Source organism: Scomber japonicus, chromosome 13 (assembly GCF_027409825.1).
Source record: "Scomber japonicus isolate fScoJap1 chromosome 13, fScoJap1.pri, whole genome shotgun sequence".
NCBI lineage: Eukaryota > Metazoa > Chordata > Actinopteri > Scombriformes > Scombridae > Scomber > Scomber japonicus.
The window spans coordinates 24962428-24982714 of NC_070590.1; the positions used below are offsets into that span (position 1 = coordinate 24962428).

General features: G+C 39.7%; 1 protein-coding gene across 1 annotated transcript in view; it reads left to right on the forward strand.

Annotated features, from left to right (window-relative positions):
* Positions 1 to 4796: 4796 nt before the first annotated feature.
* cltca (clathrin, heavy chain a (Hc)) overlaps positions 4797 to 20287 on the forward strand; it is a 31791-nt gene continuing 16300 nt past the window's right edge. Inside the window, exons 1-7 of the mRNA XM_053331007.1 lie at positions 4797 to 5087; positions 14599 to 14806; positions 15241 to 15243; positions 18852 to 19120; positions 19296 to 19457; positions 19571 to 19684; positions 19942 to 20115. Coding sequence (XP_053186982.1) covers positions 5046 to 5087; positions 14599 to 14806; positions 15241 to 15243; positions 18852 to 19120; positions 19296 to 19457; positions 19571 to 19684; positions 19942 to 20115 — 972 coding nt within the window. The 5' untranslated portion in view covers positions 4797 to 5045. The remainder of the gene's footprint in view (positions 5088 to 14598; positions 14807 to 15240; positions 15244 to 18851; positions 19121 to 19295; positions 19458 to 19570; positions 19685 to 19941; positions 20116 to 20287) is intronic.

Here is a 20287-nt window from a genome sequence, read left to right on the forward strand (position 1 = left end):
TTCATCACAAAGCCATAAACACTGAGAAGCTTGCTGGCAAAGCGTCACCTTCAGCATATAAGAAGTTCAACAGGTGGAACAGCATCATGTAAGGATCTTCAAAAATTGGTATTATTGGTATTATATTTATGAAGTAAATATCCCAGACTTCCCATGATGCATTGAACTCTTTTGTCCTCCTCCTCCGCCTCTCCATCTGTACACATTTATGTAACATTAATGCATGCCACTAAGTTATTGTGCTTTCTTTTCTCACAGGTTTCTATGAAAGGGTGCAGACCAGCTTGTGGTCCTGCTTGACGCCCATGCCTGCTATTATAATTACTCATATATCTGTCATCATTATTGTCATGGCTATTACTGTTGTTGTTGTGCGTCTGTATGTCCCTCCCTCTTTCTTTCTCAATCCAACCAGTCAAGGCAGATGGCAGTCCACCTGGAGCCCAGTTCTGCTTGAGGTTTCTTTCCTGTTAAAGGGGACTTTTTTTCTTGCTGCTGTTGCCAAGTGCTTCGCTTAATAGGGGAATTTTGGATCTCTGTGAATAAAAGAGTATGACCCTGACCTGCTGTATGTAAAAAGAGGCCTGAGATCACTTGTGTTGTGATTTGCTGCCATTGACTTGACTTGAAGCATGACAATGCTGGGAGTTTGAATAAGACTCTTCTCTTCCCCAACAATTCCCCAATAATATAGTATTGTTTCTAAACCTTTCTAACATTGTTGGATTTTTTTTTTTTACATTTTATTTCAAGGGATAATATGCAATTTGTGCAAAGATCATCTCATAAAGTACCTGAAATGTTCAATATATCTGTATCTCGTTTCAGTCAGCATTGTCGTATACAGTCCACTAGATGGCAACAAAATCAAAATTTAAAAAACCCAGCACTCAGCTCAGTTCCAGCATTTTTGTTGAATTTACATATGATTTCAATTAAAAATGCAAGTTTTTGTTTTGTTATCAGTTGATCATACTGCAGTATTTGTGAAAAGGTTAGTCACTCTATGCTCTAAACGTATGTTATTTATTGGGACAACAGGTTTGCACTCCCTACTGTAGTACCTCAATCCTGTCTTTGTAGTACACATAGGTTTGCTATCTCATACATATATCTAACTAAAGTACAAAGACAGCATCAGGCCCAAACTTCTTCTTGATTGAAAAATGAAAATTATTTGACTTAATTCTGTTCTGTAAACTGGTATATGTGACCAGCATAAAGAACAAGTGACAAACTAGTCTTAGTCTGGCTTGCAAGGAGCAAAGGCCCATGCAGAGTCAATTAGTAACTTCACCTCTGCTGTTGTTCAAAGGTTATGCCACAGTCTACTGTAAGCCACTGAATAGTATTTGTTTAAATTAAATGAAAATATGTTGACTCAAGATGATTTGTCCGAGCTGTTTGTTTGATCTTACATTTAATTTAGCACTATAGTTTAATGCATAGCGTATTTACAGACAAAATATTATTACAGCTCTGGTATTACTGTCCTCATGTGACAATGAAAGAGGGAGCTGAGTGAACTTGAACCTGCCAATTCTGACGAGACTCACATGGTGTGTTATTGCCTTTAAATGCATCTCATGAAGACATTTATTTACTGTAATAAAGCACTCTGGAGAGAAGCCAAAACTTATGTTTGTGTGATGATATTCTCATAATCTCTGACTTCTTAAAATCCATCAGGGAGGAAGGGGGGTGAGAGAAAGAGAATAGCAGGGCGGGGGAGCACTACTGGGTACTCAACGGTACTTTCCAATCTTGGTTCCGGTATTACACCAAATTCCAGATTCTGTGACTTGCCCTGATATTTATACTCTTACTCTAACTAACTTAACCAACACATAATCACACAATTTAATGGGTGTATCACCGGATTCAAGTGTCAGTCCCTCTCAATCCTCCCTCATGGGATCTTCCCAGCCTCAGGAAGAGCTCCCATCTGTGCCCAAATCCTTGCCAAAGCACTGGAGTGCACTAACGGTCAAAAATCTATAAAGGAGACAGTTACCTTTTTGTAAGCTTCATCTCATTTGCTACACATTTCCCGGTCCAGGCATGACTGCTCATCTGTCAGCCTCACTTTACTGTTCCTGGTGGTGCAGGAGATGAGCTATGGTAAATGAAGATGGAGACATCTTGTTGGAGGGGCTATAAGGACAGACAAGGTCAAAGGGTTCAGAGCTACCAGAGCTGCTCTTCATTTTGCACAGAGCCTGAGGCTAATCCCAGCCTCAGCGGGCCTGTGTGACATCCTTGCAGAGAGTCCGAAGGCCACTCTTTTATCGTGACACACATGGCTTCTCTGTGAGTGTCTGTGTCTGTGTTTCCTTTGCCGGTGAATCCATGGCAACAGCAGCGTGAATGGTCTATTCAGGTCGGCCTCCACTACAGCCGCTGCCCCTGAAACTATAGATCTGCAAACAAATTGCATAGTTGGTTTGGTCCACCCACATGATAGCTGTGTTATTATATTATACATGATTGCTATTTTTTAATCTATTTATTCTCAGGAAAAAAAGATAGCTATTATATGCTATTCTCTGTCAGCACAGCAGTGATTTGTCTCCTCTGAAACGCTTTCATTCATGCTCTGGAGTGCAAAACCAATGATTAGGTGTAGCTTTTTAGACATAGCAGCTTCTATTTTTGCATATTAATCAGGCAAATGTGTAGCAGGTAAACAAAGGAGTATTAAACAAACTCAATAACATACAGAATTATGTAGCCTGCATTTAGCTTGGTCGACATATGCAGAAATCCTTTCTTGACCATCTTTGTAAATGATATACCCTGCCCCCTGCACTTCCCCTTCCTTAACATTTGATTGTGAAATGTTTCAGTCTTTTTTTTCCTTTTTTTCAAGTGGCTTTCACCAGTGCATCCTTCTGGATGAGTCACAGTCCGGATACTGTCTAGTAAGACATTGATGCTCTTAGGAGATCAGCAGGGAATTTCAACACCATTTCAGGCTCAGTACATGTATGGTTATAGTACATGCATGGTCTGGGTATAGAAATTAATGTTATTGCCCGTCAATCTGCAGTGAGATTACCTGTATGAACACTTGTCATTTGAAGGAGGTGGTGTTAATGAATCCTACGGTGTTATGATGTTGGAAATTCTCCATTAACAATTAAAGACAGATGCTGTGGACCTCTGGAATAAATGTTATGTGCTGACACCAGATATTCTTGTTTACATGATTTGTAAAATGTCTGCACTGTTTAGAGTATGTAATGTTTTCTCAAATTGCATGTTTTTCTGTTTTATGTAAAGCACATTGAGTTGCCATTGTGTATGAAATGCGTTATATAAAAAAAACTGCCTTGCCTTGCCTAGAGTAGATTTTAACTTTAAGAATACTTACTTCACTAATGAAAACATTTGTAAACATTGATGCTCTGGTTTCCCCCAACTTTTACAATGGCGAATGACAATAATGGTCTCATATGAACACGGTTTGGACAAACTATGTATTAAATAAGGGCCTATAGTCTGAGTGAAATGTTTGGTGATCTTACATGCAATCCCCTGACGTTGCAATGTGTGATTGACCTAAACTCTTACTAATTTTCCTGAGACTGTGCACTCTATTCTGCAGAAGCCATATATGCTGGTTCAGCAATGTGACATATCTGCTAAAGGGTTAGCTTGCTTTCCCAGCAGTCAGTTTTAGATTGAGCAACAAACTTACTCCTGCCAGCGGAAATTGTGGATGCAAAAAAAAGGGAAATGATGACTTGGGTATACACTCCACCCAACAGATGTTGCATAATGCTGACAAAAACAAATTAATTCTGCTTACATACTTTGATGAAGATTTCATGATTTCATATGAATTATCATTTCTCAGCTTGTCTAGACAAAATTATATTTGAGAACAGAGAGTTGTTTTTTCTTTGGATAAGGAGAAGGATGGCTTAATTTTCATCATACTTAGTTTTAACTTTTGCCTGCAAGCTTTGAAATGGAGTCTGCTTATCTACACATGTCACAAGGACAGTTGTAATAAAAGCTGCCGTATATACACTAAAGACACACTAACACACACTGCTTGAAAAAAGTTACATTCAAAAGGCTTGTCATTGACATTGGCTGCAGTGAGTGTCCAGATCATCAGTCTGGGTGAAAGTTCATTCATATAAAATAGACCACGCAAAATACACTGCATATTAGATAATAAAGAAAGTAAAGAATGAAAAGAAGGATAAGAAAAGGGTGAAAAGGGATGTTTTTTAGAATAGATTTTAGGCCTTTTTCAAGATTTTAGGGTCTTTCTTTGCTGCCCCCAGATAGTTATGCTATTTACCACTACTGTCTAATGACAATCAAATGAATGAATGACTTATGATCAGAAGATAGTATTGAATGTGAAGCATATGACTGAAATACAAATAATCTTGAATAAATGATTGAGAAGACTGCAAGAAAAAAAATTGAATTACTAGCTTGAATTGAGAGTGATCTGATTGGCTGAGAGGAACAAGTGTATAATACGTAGGTCTGACGTTAATTTACAAAGACGAATGATGTGGCAAAAATCAAAGGGCGAAAGGAAAAAAAGTAGTTCCAGGTTTACATTTTGTTCGTATATATTTTTCTGTTGATGCCTAGTGTCACTGTCAAATATTGCAATAACAATATTAAATATTGTGAATAGAGCAGTAAAATAGTGATTATACACGGCTCAATGTACTAATAAAGAAGTGTGACTCTATATTCATCCGCCTTGTTGAGTGCACTTCCATTTCCGGGATGTTTTCTCCGCTGACCAACCTCCACCGCCATTGCAGGTCCGGGGAGTCGGTGTAGTGGCAGTCAGTCGTTAGCCAGGGGGAAAGCCCGCAAGGAAACAGTCAAGGAACAAATTTAAAAACATTATCACACCGACAGCACGCTTTAATACTAGGTTTCGAGTGAATTCATTTGGATTTTTAGATTAGTGACTCCCTGGCTGTCCGGCTCGGACCTGAGAGAAGAAGCCGTAGTTTGTTAGCATCAGAAGAAACCGGAGGAGAGTCTGAGAGAGAGGAACCGCCATGGCTCAGATCCTGCCTATTCGCTTTCAGGAGCACCTGCAGGTATGTGGTTGAATGAATGGTTGAATCGTTAGGTAAAGTTCTACAAGATTCCCCAATGGCGTCAACAGACTCTCTCAACACAGAGTAAAAGACTTGGTAACAAAGCTAAGTTAGCAGTTGCGAGCTAGGCTAGCTAGCTAGCCTGGCAGGGTGGATGACGTTTATCTTAGTTAGCATCTAGCCGTCTTGCTAACACTCTTGACAAGCCACCCTTGTACGTGATATGTCGTTAAATCTCAAAAGATAGAGCATATATAAGGTACGCTATTAAATCATATTCAGAAACGCTGTCCTAGCTTCAGCCTTACGTAAGTTACAAAGCTTATATGCAACGTTATGAGAAAAGTGTTGGTTTCTCGGAGTAAGGTTACAGACAGCTAACTATCAGCTAGTTCAAATGTTCACTGTCAATGCCGCGATAAGGGTGATTGTTTGAACTACCGTTCATTTAATAGGTGTTCATTACCTCCCTTACAACACCTGTCATTGCATGGTAACGTGACACCAACGTAAAATGTGAAAATATATTAGCTTTGACTGTTGTATTGTGCGTACCCCATTGACATGCCCCAAAATATGCATCGTCCTATTACTTCAAAGGTGATTATCCGATCACAGGAGGATATCACGCTGGCTGGTTGTAGAAATGGTCATGTGATGTGTGTGTGTGTGTGTGTGTGTGGCTTGTCATATCCATGTTGAATGAAGTTTTACTGAGGATCAAACATTTACTGAGAATTAAAGTGGATTTCTCTTTCTGTTGTGTCTTGAGGCTAACCATCCCCTTGATATGGCATTAGTACACTTGATATTACCCATCTTTGTGATATAATAATAAACAAACAGGTGTTTTCCATGATTGTGCAGCCCTGTCCCTGATTAAAATGGCCACACATTTACTATGACCCCAATAAAACTGCCAGCTGGTTCAGGTTAAGGAAGCAGAAACATTCATGCCCCTCCAAGCTTGTGGATTGAGTATGGAGTGCTGACTTTCAAGCTGTGATGAATAAATCATAATGACTTTTGGGTTTCAGTCAAGCTTCAAATGAGAAATGTGATCTGCCTACCTCTCGGCTCCAAGCAAATCAATTGTTTATTCAGGCTTTTTATTTGTTTTAACCTAGCTTTAACATTGCTTTAGGCCTTAATTTAGGCAATTCACCTGTGATCCAGACTGTTGTTAATGGTTCCCTTTTTTCCCTTAATTTAATTTCTGATATGCTCTGTCTCTTCTTTGCGCATAGAAGTTAAAATAGTGTTTTGAGTGATTCGCAAAGAAAGGTCAGAGGTCAGGGCCAGTATCACTGGAGTCGATTGCGACTTGCAGTGTGTTTTCCAGTAACAGCTCAGCTCAGTGGAAGTTTGAACCCAGATCACCTGGTCTTATCGTTTTTTTCCTGCTATTCAGAAACGATTACCCTTGTGATAGATCTAGTGAGAAAAGCCTGGTGTACTGGTCTTGTTCTGAACAGGTGAATGCTGCAGATTTTTTTTCAGACTGTTGTTTGCCGTTGATGACATTAAAATGAGACATGAATAGCAGTTCCTCAGAAATTCATCAAAGTAACAGTGCAGCACTTATTGCCATCATAGTTGTGATGTGACAGCAACTGACAAATAATTCATGTGACAGCAGTTGATGAGTTAATATGTAGGCCTACCACAAAAGATTGTATGGAGGCAGAGCTTTACAAAGCTCTGGAAATGTCTTTTGTGTGTGCAGTTACAAAGAAATGATTAAGGAATAGTTTTGGACTCCTTTTGTAAAGTCCTCTTGATTGCAGGAGTGGGAGTGAAAATAGAGAGCAATCCAGAAGTAGTGAATTACTGTTAATGCTGTTGAAGTAATATTTTATCTTCAACTGAAAGGAAATTGTCATAAAATCATGCCCTGACACTATTATCTCTGCAAGAAAATTATACTGGCAGCTTTTGAATTGAACTTTAAGATTTAATCCAAGAAACCAGTATATTTCACATGGAACTTCATGTTTAACTTTTGCATTTTTTTTCTCATAATAATGAAGTAATTTATTGTATGTCTGTACAGTAGTTCTCTGTGATAAGAACTGGCAGGCTGTGACTGAGGCATGCTTTCTGAGATTTGTGTCATTGGCACCTCACAAGGTCATTTTGTGTGACTGATCCACTCCCAAGGGGTCTCCAGCAACTATCACTAATACATGGCCTGCATATGTTGTTTCATGCATGTTTCACAGCATGCGTCACTTGAGCAGATCATGCAGAATATCGGAGGCGGATGATATGACCTAAAATCTATATCAGGATAAACTGCTGTATTTACTGCAGTAATGGTAAATGAGCGGTCTCTGTTGTGTTGACTCATTTCTAACTATCCTGAGTACTTTGTCCATTAATCTTGTCGCCTGTCAGCTTGTCAGGTACAGTGAGATTCTGGCACCCAGGGAGCAGGAAGGAAGTTCTGACAGTTTATTGGTACAATAGAGTCACATGAGCCCGGAGAGATCAGCCTGACATCACAGCTCATGGTTTGCGCTTTAGTGCTGTTATGATTTTTCACAGCTATTACAAAATGCAGGCTCAGCAAAGCAGGTTCAGATACAACCGTTTTTTCTTGTTTCATTCAGCATTTCTGACGATTTGATGATTTCATATTTTTTTCACCCCCCCACCCCCTGCCCATGTTGCAACTCTGCAAACAGGATATTAAAACAGAGCCATCATGGCATTACTTCATCCTAACTATATGTTTAAAGTCATGCTTCAACAAAAACACTTTGAGATACTTAAAACCTCAAAACAACAAACGGATTGATGTGAATTCAAAACAGGGGCCTTATTATCACTGAACTGATTATAATCTTTTAGGCTTTAGTATTTCCTTGGGCCAATTAGAGGTGACACTGAGATTGTTTTGTGCTTTTCGTTTCAAGAAAATCTCTCATTTGCACATAGTCTTGTAACAAAGCTGCATTCTAGCTAGTTAGTGTACAGTCTGTTATGCTATTATAAATAGTCTTGAGAGCTTCATATTAAACCAGAGTCTTTCTTTAAATGAACAAGTGGTAAAAGCATGATAAAACTCTCATTAAGAAATATTATAGTTCTCCACAAATCTGTCACCGTATGTGGATGAACATTAAATATAGTCAAAAATGTGGAAATGAATCCTTCTTTTATTAAAAGTAAACCTCACTGGTTTTTTTGTTTTTTTTTAAAGGATGGATTTAGGATTTTTTAATCTTGAGTAGAGCTAATTTACAGTTGTAATAAAAGCATTAACTTCAGTCTTCTTCCTGTCCCTCTCCCTCCCTCCTTCTCCCTTTGCAATAGTGTGTCCTCAGTCATCCGGTCAAATTGCATAGCTTGCATTTTTATATATCATCCATTTATATAGTGTAGTGTAGACTCCAGTTAAAGAACATTATTGCTCATGTGTTCTAGTAAAATCTTTTTTTCACACAACATAGATGCTTAGTTTGTCATACACTCCACTTTGTGTACTTTTCCTGAGAGTAGAGAAAGGTATTTTATCAATACTGGTATCAGTACTGGAAGTTCTCATGGCTGTGTTGTTCCAACACAAAGCCACAATATAAGTGCACAATTTTAATGAATACATCATCATGAGGAAAATAATTTCAACAGTCAGCAAAAGTACAATATCTGAAGATGAATGTATGAATGTATGAATTAGGGAATTAATGAGTGAGTGATGTTTAAACTCCAATAGCAGCACCTACTGCCCAGGAACTTATCTATATGTTATAGTTCTGACCCATCAGGGACTGATATCAATCCATGACTGGTTCTGGATACCCTGCCTGTAATCTTTAATAATGGTTCTCATGTAATGAAAACATGTTGCCCATTCTTTGTTAACAAAGGCTTTTTCTTTCAAAATGTTATTTAGTATTCAGTGTTTGACAGGCAGAGCTCCTGCTGCACTGTTGGTGATTTGTGCGGGGGGGGTTACCAACTATTAAGCTTGTCAATGGTTTGTTGACTCAACACAGAATTTCACATACAAGTCCATAATGACATGTTGAGACACTGGTAATTTCCTTTCTGTATACATATGGATAGTTATGTAAGTGTACACAATAACATGTTATGTTTACAAAATATATTATAGTTGGGTAAACCAATACCAATACACCCACCAAGAAACTCTTTGGTAAATACGTCATATGGAGGTCACATTTTGGTTACCTAGTTCCATTATTTATGGAAACCAGAATGCAAATATTAAGAACATAAACATGTCTGTAATTAGAAGTCATGTTCTTTCAAAAAAATGTTCGAGTCTGCTGAAAAACTCTGAAGAACATGGCACTTGAAATCTGTCAGTACCGACATTAAACACATATAATCGAGATTTATTTGCAGTAGTATTTGATGGTAATCTCTTCATGGCTCTCACTATTACATCTCCACTGTTTGCCTGGAGGGAAGGGCACTCGTTTATTGTGTCAAGCTCTTTTTAAATATCACTCTACAAGCTTTGCGTATTGCACTTTGAACCGCGCTAGTAACTGACCAGCTGATATCTCGTGACAGCCTGGTGAGGATATAGATCTGCTGAACACTTGACATTCTGCAGCTAAGATAAAGTGTGCATTTGGGACAAAAAGGAAACTGCAGTCCCAAAAAACACCTCAGCAGAACTGGCCCGGAGTGGAGATGGATGGGCTCCAAAAAATGCATGCATTCCTTCCTCCCCCCCCCACCCTCCCCTCCCTCCTCCCTCCTCTCTCCTCTCTTTATCAGTAAAGGCACCCACTTGCTCCTCACCCCTGGGCTGGTCACATGTCCCTCACCAGTGTCACATGGTAGCGGAGGAGGCAGCACTGGGCAGGCCTGTTGTTTCAGTCCTGATAGACAATGGGTCCCTGGTTTCCTGTTGTGGAACACTGCAATGAAGTGCTGCAAGCCTCAGCACATTACATAGCACATCCTTCCCCGCTCTGCCTTGCACTACACATGTACTGGACACATATAAGGATTTTTTTTCCTGCTGAGCAAGATGCTGCTTTCCTTTTTTTGAAGGAAAGTGCACGCAGGTTAAATCAACAGATGGAACTCCACCGTCAGGAATAGTTAACATCTGCTTGCTGATTCCTAAAAATTCAGCAGCAACCATCAGCTTGATTTTATGGATTTTTAATGAGATTTTACCACACTTGACATAGATTTCTTATGACTGTGACTCTCCACTGTGGATCACTTCAGACGAGCAAGAACATCCTCTCTAGGGTTGTATGATGTATGAGATATTGGCATTAGGAAGGAGTTGCATCAAAATAATGTCATTGATTTTGAGACCCACTTGAAATGCATGCCTCGTTTTTTGAAATGATTGGAAGGAAGCTATGGAGGGTCCAAATGCTGAAGAAAAATACAAAGATATTCAGAAAATTTTACACCAAAACCACCTTCTGTTTTTTAAAACTTGGGTTTACTAAGGTGGTACTGCAATGAAATTAAGATTATTCCTGACACTACAGGCCATTAAGATCCGTACTTTCCACTTAAATTATGTTAGTGAACTCCATGTGGGGATGATCATTGCACTTTCCCATTAGTTCTTATTTTCTGATAATGTGATGAGATTTGTTTGGACTTGTCAGCTGATATGTGTTGGTCGCTCTCTACAGTACCGTTGTTCACGGTGTGAATGGAGCTGAAATAGCAGAACGTCCTGCCTGTATTCAGCAGCTGTACAACTGATCTGTCCATCACAGAGTTTTTGAATGTTGTCATACACTAGTGTCAACGAGGGCACTTTTTTATCATAAATTGTGGCAATAAACCATATAATAAATTAGCAATAAACAGCACTCATTTCCTGACACTCTATTGATAAATGTACAGGCCACCTCGCTCGACATGATCCTCAGAGGTTTCAGTAAGGCCCATGTTATTTTATTTATTCACATGACTTTTTTTTTTTATTTGCCTTGCATAGACACTAATTTGCGATATGCCCCTACTGTAATGTCATGTCATTAAAGTCACAGGGAAGGGTTTGCCCTCTGAGAGTGATGAGGATGGAGCGGGGCAGGGAGGTGGAGTTAATGGTTTGTCAAGAGACTAATGATAGTAATGCATGATGTGAGAGGTGTAATCCTGAGTCAGTGTGTCTTTTTCTGGCAATTTGTTGCTGGCCTAGTTTCCACATTGGCCACGTTCTTTCACTATCTATTAAGAAAACTTTTTAAACACATGCTTCTTTTAATCTTTTCACAATATCAAATCATGTTATTTTAGCAATTCCTTTCTAAACTGCTGACCCTTATTCTCTAGATTAGGTGGTTGAATATGCCTGAGTAAGCTTGATGCGCTCCCCCTTTCTTTAGATTGCTGTTTAGTCTCTCCTGTGCTCTTATCCTGTTTGCTTTCACATTGCAGATATTTAGCTGTTAATGGATTCAAAGCTTGTGCTAACAGCTAAGCTAAAAGCAGCAGCATCAGGCTAGGGCAGGCCGGGCTAAATGACTGAATGATTTTCCATTTTGGTTGTAGTTCCACTGGTTTGACCTGCTTCCACCCAAATTCCTGCTCATTGATGTCACAGTGGCATTAGACCACAGCAGCTTTTTTACTATAAGGTTTCCACTGCAAACCAGTCCGACAGACTAAACCGAGGCGCGGCCTGTCTCCCAGCAGCGCAACAGCTGTCTGTGTTTGTTAGTCTTTATTCCAAGCGGCTGAGGTAACATATTCATTGCGATTAGGACACGCTGCTCTTTCCTGTTTTACAAATGCTTTTCATTGTGAATGAAAGGGCTTCCTGCTGGTCCCAGAATAGATGGCAGATGGCATAGACACAGAAAGTGAAAGACGGGAGTGCACGTAAATCTGTCTAGAAAACTATTGTGTAATAACAGAGGATAACCCACCTCCTCTATAGCAGACCAGAATCTGGTTTACACAGATTAGAGAGATGATGAAAAAGAGTCAGTTAATTCACAGCCTCAGATCTTAGCATGGGAGTGTCCTTTTGATTTCAATCTATGTTCAGCAAGTCCATTTCAAGGGAGATGGCTTTTATAATGTCATGATGAAGGAAACTGCTGCTAGTTATTACTGAGGACAAATGTATTCAGGCCCTAAAGTATATTTCCATTTGTCTGCTTCTTGATTAAATGTAGCCTTAGTAAACAATGCTTCTGTACTGGACAATGACGGCGATAAGAGGCGGAAAAGCTACAGTGACGGTGCTGTATGATGTCACCCTTTATAGTAATAAAAAAACACGTAACACTGGCAGAAGCTTGCTTCAGACCAGTTTTCAGTTGTTTCCTCATTGCTGGTAGTAACCCTTTTTTTTCTGTGAGGTCCTCTTTATCACAATGTCATTGAGAGGGAACCAGGTTATACACTGGTGAAGAATGTGGGTGGGGCAGGGCCGGGGGGAAGGGTGTGTTCTGTCATTGATAAAAGGTGTTCTCATTTCGTTGAGCAATTCCTGGAACTGTGTTTGCTGATTAGGACCCAACCAAGCAAGGCTAACCAGAAAAGGCCTGCATTTACTGTTGCCTTTTACATCATTAGTAAGCCTTCAAATGAGCACCCATGACTAAATATGGGTAAATTGTGGCTGTAGCTGTTCAGCCTAGTGCTCTTATCAAGGATGCCATTTGTAGTCACTAAACTAACCTTGAAATTTTACCTTTTGAATTAGGAGACCACAAATTTTGAAGCAGCTAATGTATTTGATAAAGTAAAGCAATTATTAATACTATCATCTGCTATAAGAGCACAGATCATTATAATGTCAGTATATTTTTATGCCAGTCAGCCAAGTAGTCTTTATTTTTTCATTTGTGGTATTTTATCATTCGTTAATGACCCATGACCATGGGTAAACATGAGTGCAGCTGGGTACTGAAGAAAGATTTTGCCACAGTTGATATTTGAGCCACTGCAGTTGTGCACAAGTGTGCTGTTGCATTTATCTTGGCATTAAAGTATATCTTCACCATAAATTGTATTTCCATAGGTTTATTTCGTTTGTAAATCTATTTTTGACATTTCAAAGTAGGGTGATGTCTCAGTGTGCAGAAATGACATTTTCTGAAAACAGTAACACACTTCTTTTCTGTAGCATATGAAATATGTCACAACCAAGGTGTCAATAAATGACCACATATAAGATTGATCTATACAGCCATTGTTTAATCGGGGAATAGCAGGTCAAATAGCTTCAGGTAATTTTACCACATTCACACAACTGTGGCGCGTGTTACTATGAGGTTGCAACAGCAGGGGAAGTTGCAACAGCGAAACATGGCCTATGGGAAATTATTTTGGTAGTTTCATTTCCTCCGGTCCTTAGTGTTTGTGTAATGATTGCATTTGTCATGTATGTGGTATGCAGTGGCTTCGTATAAGTTGAAACTACGATACTCAGGCTTGTGTACCAGAGTCTTGAGAGTTGTTTTGGCACTGTCATCTGGTGTGTCCGCCCTCAGTAGGTAGTGCTGCGTCAGGGTTTGTTTGAGGCAGGCTGTTCTGAGCTTTGGCAGTAAGCTGGGCTGCAGAGCTCGCTGGTGTTATGTGCTGTGAAACAGTTAACCCCTAGCCTAAAGCTCCTGTTTTGATGCAGGTTACATTTCACTTAATAACAGTGTAGCACACTGTTATGAGACTGTCTTTTGTCATTCCGGCAGCAACAGTACATGGTAACCAGGGTAACCCACATCTGTGAGGTAACTTAATCAGACTACATTGACTAAGCTGGCTAGCATGCATCCATGAGCATGCTATCAGCTAAGTGGTGCTTTACCAAAATGTTCAAGGTGAGACTCACGTGTTTCTCATGTCAGAGCAAGTGGATTAATAAACTATTCTGACAGGAATTGTTTTGGTCATAGAGGACACTGAACTGAGGAATGTCTCATACTGAAGCGAACACCCTGTACAGAACAGTTCGGGATGAATACATGTACCGTTACACCCCAAGTGATAAGTTGTCAGTAGTCAGACAGCAGTGAGAATTGAGTGTTGTGTAATGCAGTTGTAGTTTCCTCTTTGGCCCACGTTTTGAAAACTTGGCGTATAAGTAGCTCTCCACCCAGCACAGCTTAAAACCGTTATGACCAGTCCAAAGAGCTGCTGCTCGGTGTCAGGCGTGATGACCTCATTGGTTGGCTGCGGTAGTTGAGCAGAGAGTCAAAGCTGCCTTCTTATTAGACACTATTGTGTGTTGTTTGGCCAGCACCAGGCATTTTAATTAATTGTGACTGTTCAAAATCATTAACCGTTCAACTGTTTACATGGTAACCGGGGCGCTCAAACCCTCTGACACTCACCGCAATACTTCACTTCACTTTTTTTACCAGTATGTTTATTTTTTCCACATCATTTTGCTACATGTTTACCTGAAAGTGAAATAAAGTAGAACTACCTCTTCTTAAATGCCTACCTGAAGATTGATTGATATGTCTTACTAAACTGTTCCTGCTTGCAGCCCATTGCTGTTCAACCTAACGTGTCCCTCTGCCTTTTCCCACTCCTTTAGCTCCAAAACTTGGGGATCAATCCGGCCAACATAGGCTTCAGCACCCTAACCATGGAGTCGGATAAGTTCATCTGCATCCGGGAGAAGGTCGGCGAGCAGACTCAGGTGGTGATCATCGACATGGCCGACCCCAATACACCCATCCGCAGGCCCATCTCAGCCGACAGCGCCATCATGAATCCAGCCAGCAAAGTCATTGCACTTAAAGGTATGGCAGTGTATTTAACATTACAGAGACCACATTTGTTTATATCAGTGTAGGAATCACCCAGAGAGAAAAGAAGCTGCTTCAACAGGTTGTAAGAACACATTATATTACTGCAGCATTCAGCTTTGACATGTTTGTTCAATATAGCAGCATTATCCATTTTAATAATTAAAAGTATTTATAAATAATTTTCATCTATTTATGTCCATACACATCCAGCTACTTTAGTTTTCCGCTTTGAAGTAGTTTTTATCGGCCAACATGTATATTCTTTCCAAACATTTGTCCTGTAAATATTCAAAAATAGCATATTTTTATTCTTTTTGTCCAGCATCCATGATTGCTTTGACTTTTTTGTTGTTTTTGTTTTTGTCTTTTCTATGTTCTTTTTTTTGTTTTTTTGTTTTCTTTACTGCTTTCTTATGTGTTTGCAGACGGTGAGTTGAAATTTAACTACTTCATTGTGAAAGTAAAATCCTGTTTACAAGACCGATCCAAAATGATCCCATTCACTATTGCCCTGTTACATAAACACATGTAGCATAGTGAGTGTATTGATGAAGCCAGACATGATCTTATTCTACTATTGGGCACTTTTAAACTTAACTTTTGTTACAATGCTCTTAAAGCCTGAAACTTAATGGCCTTACTTTTAATATTTTATATATTTGAACTTATCCATGTCTGGGCCATTGAAAATATTTCTTCATAAACAGGATTTAGCTTTCACACCCTTATAGCTTGCTGGCATTCCATCATTTTTTATTATATGTACAAGTGATTTAGAAGCTGTTTTTACATGTGGTAATACTGTGGGGTATACAATTATTTCATTTTAATTCACGTCGTCTCAGTTTCCATTTGAAATCCATGTCTTCTCCCATCTGTGTGAAGCTGTAATTACCCAAACCTCACATGTTTCCCAACTGTTTTTTGTGGGGCTTTTTTGTTAATTCATTCAGAAGCTTTTGACAAATTCATGGTTTTCTGTACCAAGGTGTGAATCAGCGTTTACTCCAACTATCAGAGAGTGTAGACTGAATGTGCTGACTTGCAGCCTGTGTAGGAAGTCTGATAGTATCTGATGGCAGCATTGATTTGATTACACATGTGCCTGATGAGTCTTTCTTCTGTCATAAGTAGTAACAGATGAGTAGTGAAATGGCTCAAGAAGAGACTCTGGATAATAACCTGTGAAGGGTGTAAAAATGAGAAGTGAAGGTGTAGATTTGATTGCTGTTAAGAGTTAAGGAGCACTTGTTTTCCAGTAGCAACAGCAGCCATGTGTGTTTGGCTGTGTGTGTTCAGCTCTTGTGCTTGTCCCTATCCAACTATTAGAATAACATTTTATGAGCCAAGCAGCTTGTGTCCAAGGATTTTTGGCTACGCTATCTCCCAGTGGTTAAAGTTTTATGCAATGAAATAGGTCCTTTTAGTTTTCCTTGTAAGCTATTATTTTGATCATTTAAAGGAGCAGTGTGTAGAATTTTGTGGCAAGCATGAAAGGCCCTCTCTAGAGCCAGTGTGTGGTTTGTCCATTTTGGGCTCAGTGGAAGAAGACCTGCTCCTTCTGTAGATATAAAGCACTCATTCTAAGATAAAGAAAACGCAACAATCCTTATTTTCAGGAGATTATACACTGTGCTTTAATATATTATATTCCATTTCTGCCAAGCATATTCTGCTGGATGCCACTAAATTCTCCACACTGCACCTTTTTAAAATGATCCACAGAGCAACATAGAACATGACCAAACAGTTTACCCCCCTTCATTTTACTTATATAATTGTGTAAAGCACTAACCAGGTTTGATTATACTGGTGTCAATTAAACGTGCGCAGTGAACATCAGTTCATATTAATGTTTCACAATGAGGAATGAGTAGGCGATAATGGGTAGAATGTCATTTCTGTTGTGTTGATGCTAGCGTGGTTAATGCTAGAAGGACATGGCCCTAAACTTCTTTTAAATGTACTCAACATTTCTTTGCTGTCCTCTCTGCAGAGGTCATGGTACAATGTACAGTTGTAAACTGTGTGCTGAACTTTGATAGATCTTTGCAGGCATGTGACATAGAGACCTGAGCAGGAGTCAGCATTATAGTATATCGCTGCCCATTATGCTGCCTGTCACACAGTTAACACATAAGGGTTTGTTCCCAGTTTATACCAGTTATTAGGAATGAAAAATACCCAGATGTTTGAAAAAGAAGCAGATTGGTGTAAAGTGACTTTCACCCTGATTTCAATACTGAGCATATCCAAAAGTGTTTAGGCTTTATGCTAGAAGACACTGATTACTGTAGTTGAGTCCTACACATGCAATAGCATCAAAGTAAAGCACATTCCTCATCAGCCACCACTCAACGATAAATGTGATGATGACTATAAAATGAACCGGTAGCTCATCAGTGTCTGTAAAGCTCCAGATCCACATTGGCTTAAGTTGTGTAGTACCTGTGTGTTCCTTAGGGTCAGCGTAGACCCTTCCTCACTCCCCCTCCTCCCTCTCCCTCCACCCCCACTGTCTTTTCCTGCTCAGTCTACCATAATGATGCTTCTCAGCCGACCTCGTCATGTGACTCAGTATTGAGCCTTAACCGTCTCATGTAACCACGTCTGAAGGATGGACACAATGCGCACACACACACCTCCCAACAGCTGATCATGATTCAATTAATAAAAAAAAAAGAAATCCCCTTTGCTTGCTCTTTGAAATTTGGCTGCTGCTGCAAGTGGTCAATTCGCCACCACACTGCTTACTGTACTCTGATCCCATGGCTTAGTGATGAATGATCTTGACGGTTGTGCTAACGCATTGGTCTCTGCTTTTTTTTTTTCCTCACTCTGTTGAGGAGTACTGAATAATGAGCAAACAAGGAAGTCACACTGCTTCTTAATAAAAGCTTTAGCTCACTAAATTAACCCTAACTAATAAAAACCAAAAAATGCAGGTGAGTGAACCGATTCTAAAAAACATTAAATCTCTGGTGTGTTATCCAGACGTGGCAAAACATATTTAACTTCTAATGTAGATAATCAACCATAATCATTATTGGAGACTTTTCCTGCCAGTCTTGTCTCAATGTCCCTTTTATCGCTTATAATGTATCCCTCTCCCTTAATTATGACGCTCCGTCTCTGTTTAACTGTCCTATTCCACTGTTATATTGACTCAGATGCAGATGTGTTTGCCTTTTTTGTGAGTTGTTTGTTTTTCTTGTTTCTCCCCTTCTGTCTGCTTTGTTTCTGTCTATGAGGGCTGTTCGTTTGATGGGGTGGGCCACGTAGTCGGACATAACAATACAATACACAGTACACATACTGATTACATTTCATTAGACATGCTAGGGTTTTGGTCAAATTAGTGAAATACTATTTATTAGTCTGTATTCTATACATTTGACTTCATACTGATCATTGCTAAGAGTGCTAACGAATAAGGTATAGTATGCATGTGTTCAATCATCCACATTCACAGACCACAAAAAGCACTCGTGATTTTGTCTCTCAGTTTTCCTCACTAGAGTGTTAAGTTAATGCACATTGAAAGTAACTTCCCTCCTAATTTATTCATTTACTTATAATTGCACATGCACCTGGCATTAGGTGACTCTGAACTTATGTGTTCTTATTGGGCCATCAATTCATAAAAGATTACATGACAGTTACATTAGGATAATGTACTTGGTTAGAAGTGCACATAATCGACACAATGACACCGTTGTCTAGCTTCTCATGTGGCTGAAATTTAATTCACTTGTTCTATTTGTTGTCTATGCTTGTTGTCTCACTACACTTCAAATATGACACAATTTCCGACTACAGCATGTGCGGCATCCCCTATCTATCAGTCATGGCGTCCTTGCCTGATGACCTCTGTGCCATGACTATCAATATTTCAAATTTGAATCTCCCTTTCCTATTACAAATTTGGTGTTTCTTTTTCCTACGAATGAATGTATGTGTGTTTGCAGACTCACAGTTTGTCAGAAACTATAACAGGCTTCTTGGGGCCCGGCTCCTGAACTCTTTCCCCCTCTAGCCGCCAAAACTCTTCAGATCTTCAACATTGAGATGAAGAGCAAGATGAAGGCACACACCATGACGGACGATGTTACCTTCTGGAAGTGGATCTCCCTCAACACAGTTGCCCTTGTGACTGACAATGCCGTCTACCACTGGAGCATGGAGGGTGACTCTCAGCCCGTGAAAGTCTTTGACCGTCACTCCAGCCTGGCAGGCTGCCAGATTATCAACTACCGCACTGACGCCAAGCAGAAATGGCTCCTGCTCATCGGTATCTCAGCCCAGGTAAGTTTCTACTCATGTTTTCCTGTGTTAGAATCAAAGTACTGAGTTCAGTGGTGTACAGTTGTAACATCAAAAACATGTTTGCATAGTAACCGTTCATAAAACAGTAGTTTTAATCTAAAACACAAGTCTGCTCTATATATACTTACATGTATTATTTTTTGCCCTTTTTCAGCAAAATCGGGTGGTGGGAGCCATGCAGCTGTACTCTGTTGACAGAAAGGTTTCTCAGCCCATCGAAGGCCATGCTGCCAGCTTTGCCCAGTTCAAGATGGAGGGAAACACAGAGGAATCGACTCTGTTCTGCTTTGCTGTCAGAGGCCAGGCTGGAGGAAAGGTGACTGATGTGAAAATATAAAGGAAATAGGCTTTAATGCAGTTGGTGTTATCCAAGAAAAAACGTTTCTGTGACCTTTTCTCACTAATATATATCTTTTTCATTTGATGCAGTTGCACATCATTGAAGTGGGGACCCCACCAACCGGCAACCAGCCATTCCCAAAGAAAGCAGTGGACGTTTTCTTCCCTCCAGAAGCTCAGAACGACTTCCCTGTGGCCATGCAGGTGAGCAGCATTATTCCATAACTGACCACCTAAGGAAAAGTGAAATCAGTGGCCTGATTGAGTGCCATAAAATCCACACTACACATGTATATTGCACACATTATAAGGCATCTTTACTGGTTGAAAGAAAGTGTTTGTAAGATTCCACTGACCTCACTGTGAATCAGTGGCTTTAGGGACAACACTGTGTTCATCTGCTTTGACCTATAGCTCCAAGACATAGACTTAATGACCTTTTTCATCTTTGTTTCTGACAGATAAGCTCCAAGCAGGATGTGGTTTTCCTTATTACCAAATATGGTTACATCCACCTTTATGACTTGGAGACAGGCACCTGCATCTACATGAACCGCATCAGTGGAGAGACCATCTTTGTCACTGCTCCACATGAGGCCACCTCCGGCATTATCGGCGTCAACAGGAAGGGACAGGTAAGAATGTCAACTGGGAAATTATGGTCAAAGTAGAATTTTGATCTATAACAGCCAGTAAAATATAAATAATAAATATTAAATATAGATACTTCTATATAATATTAAGTTAGATACTTCAGCTGAATCCCAAAAACAGTTATTCTTCATCACCTAAATCACAGAGCCACAG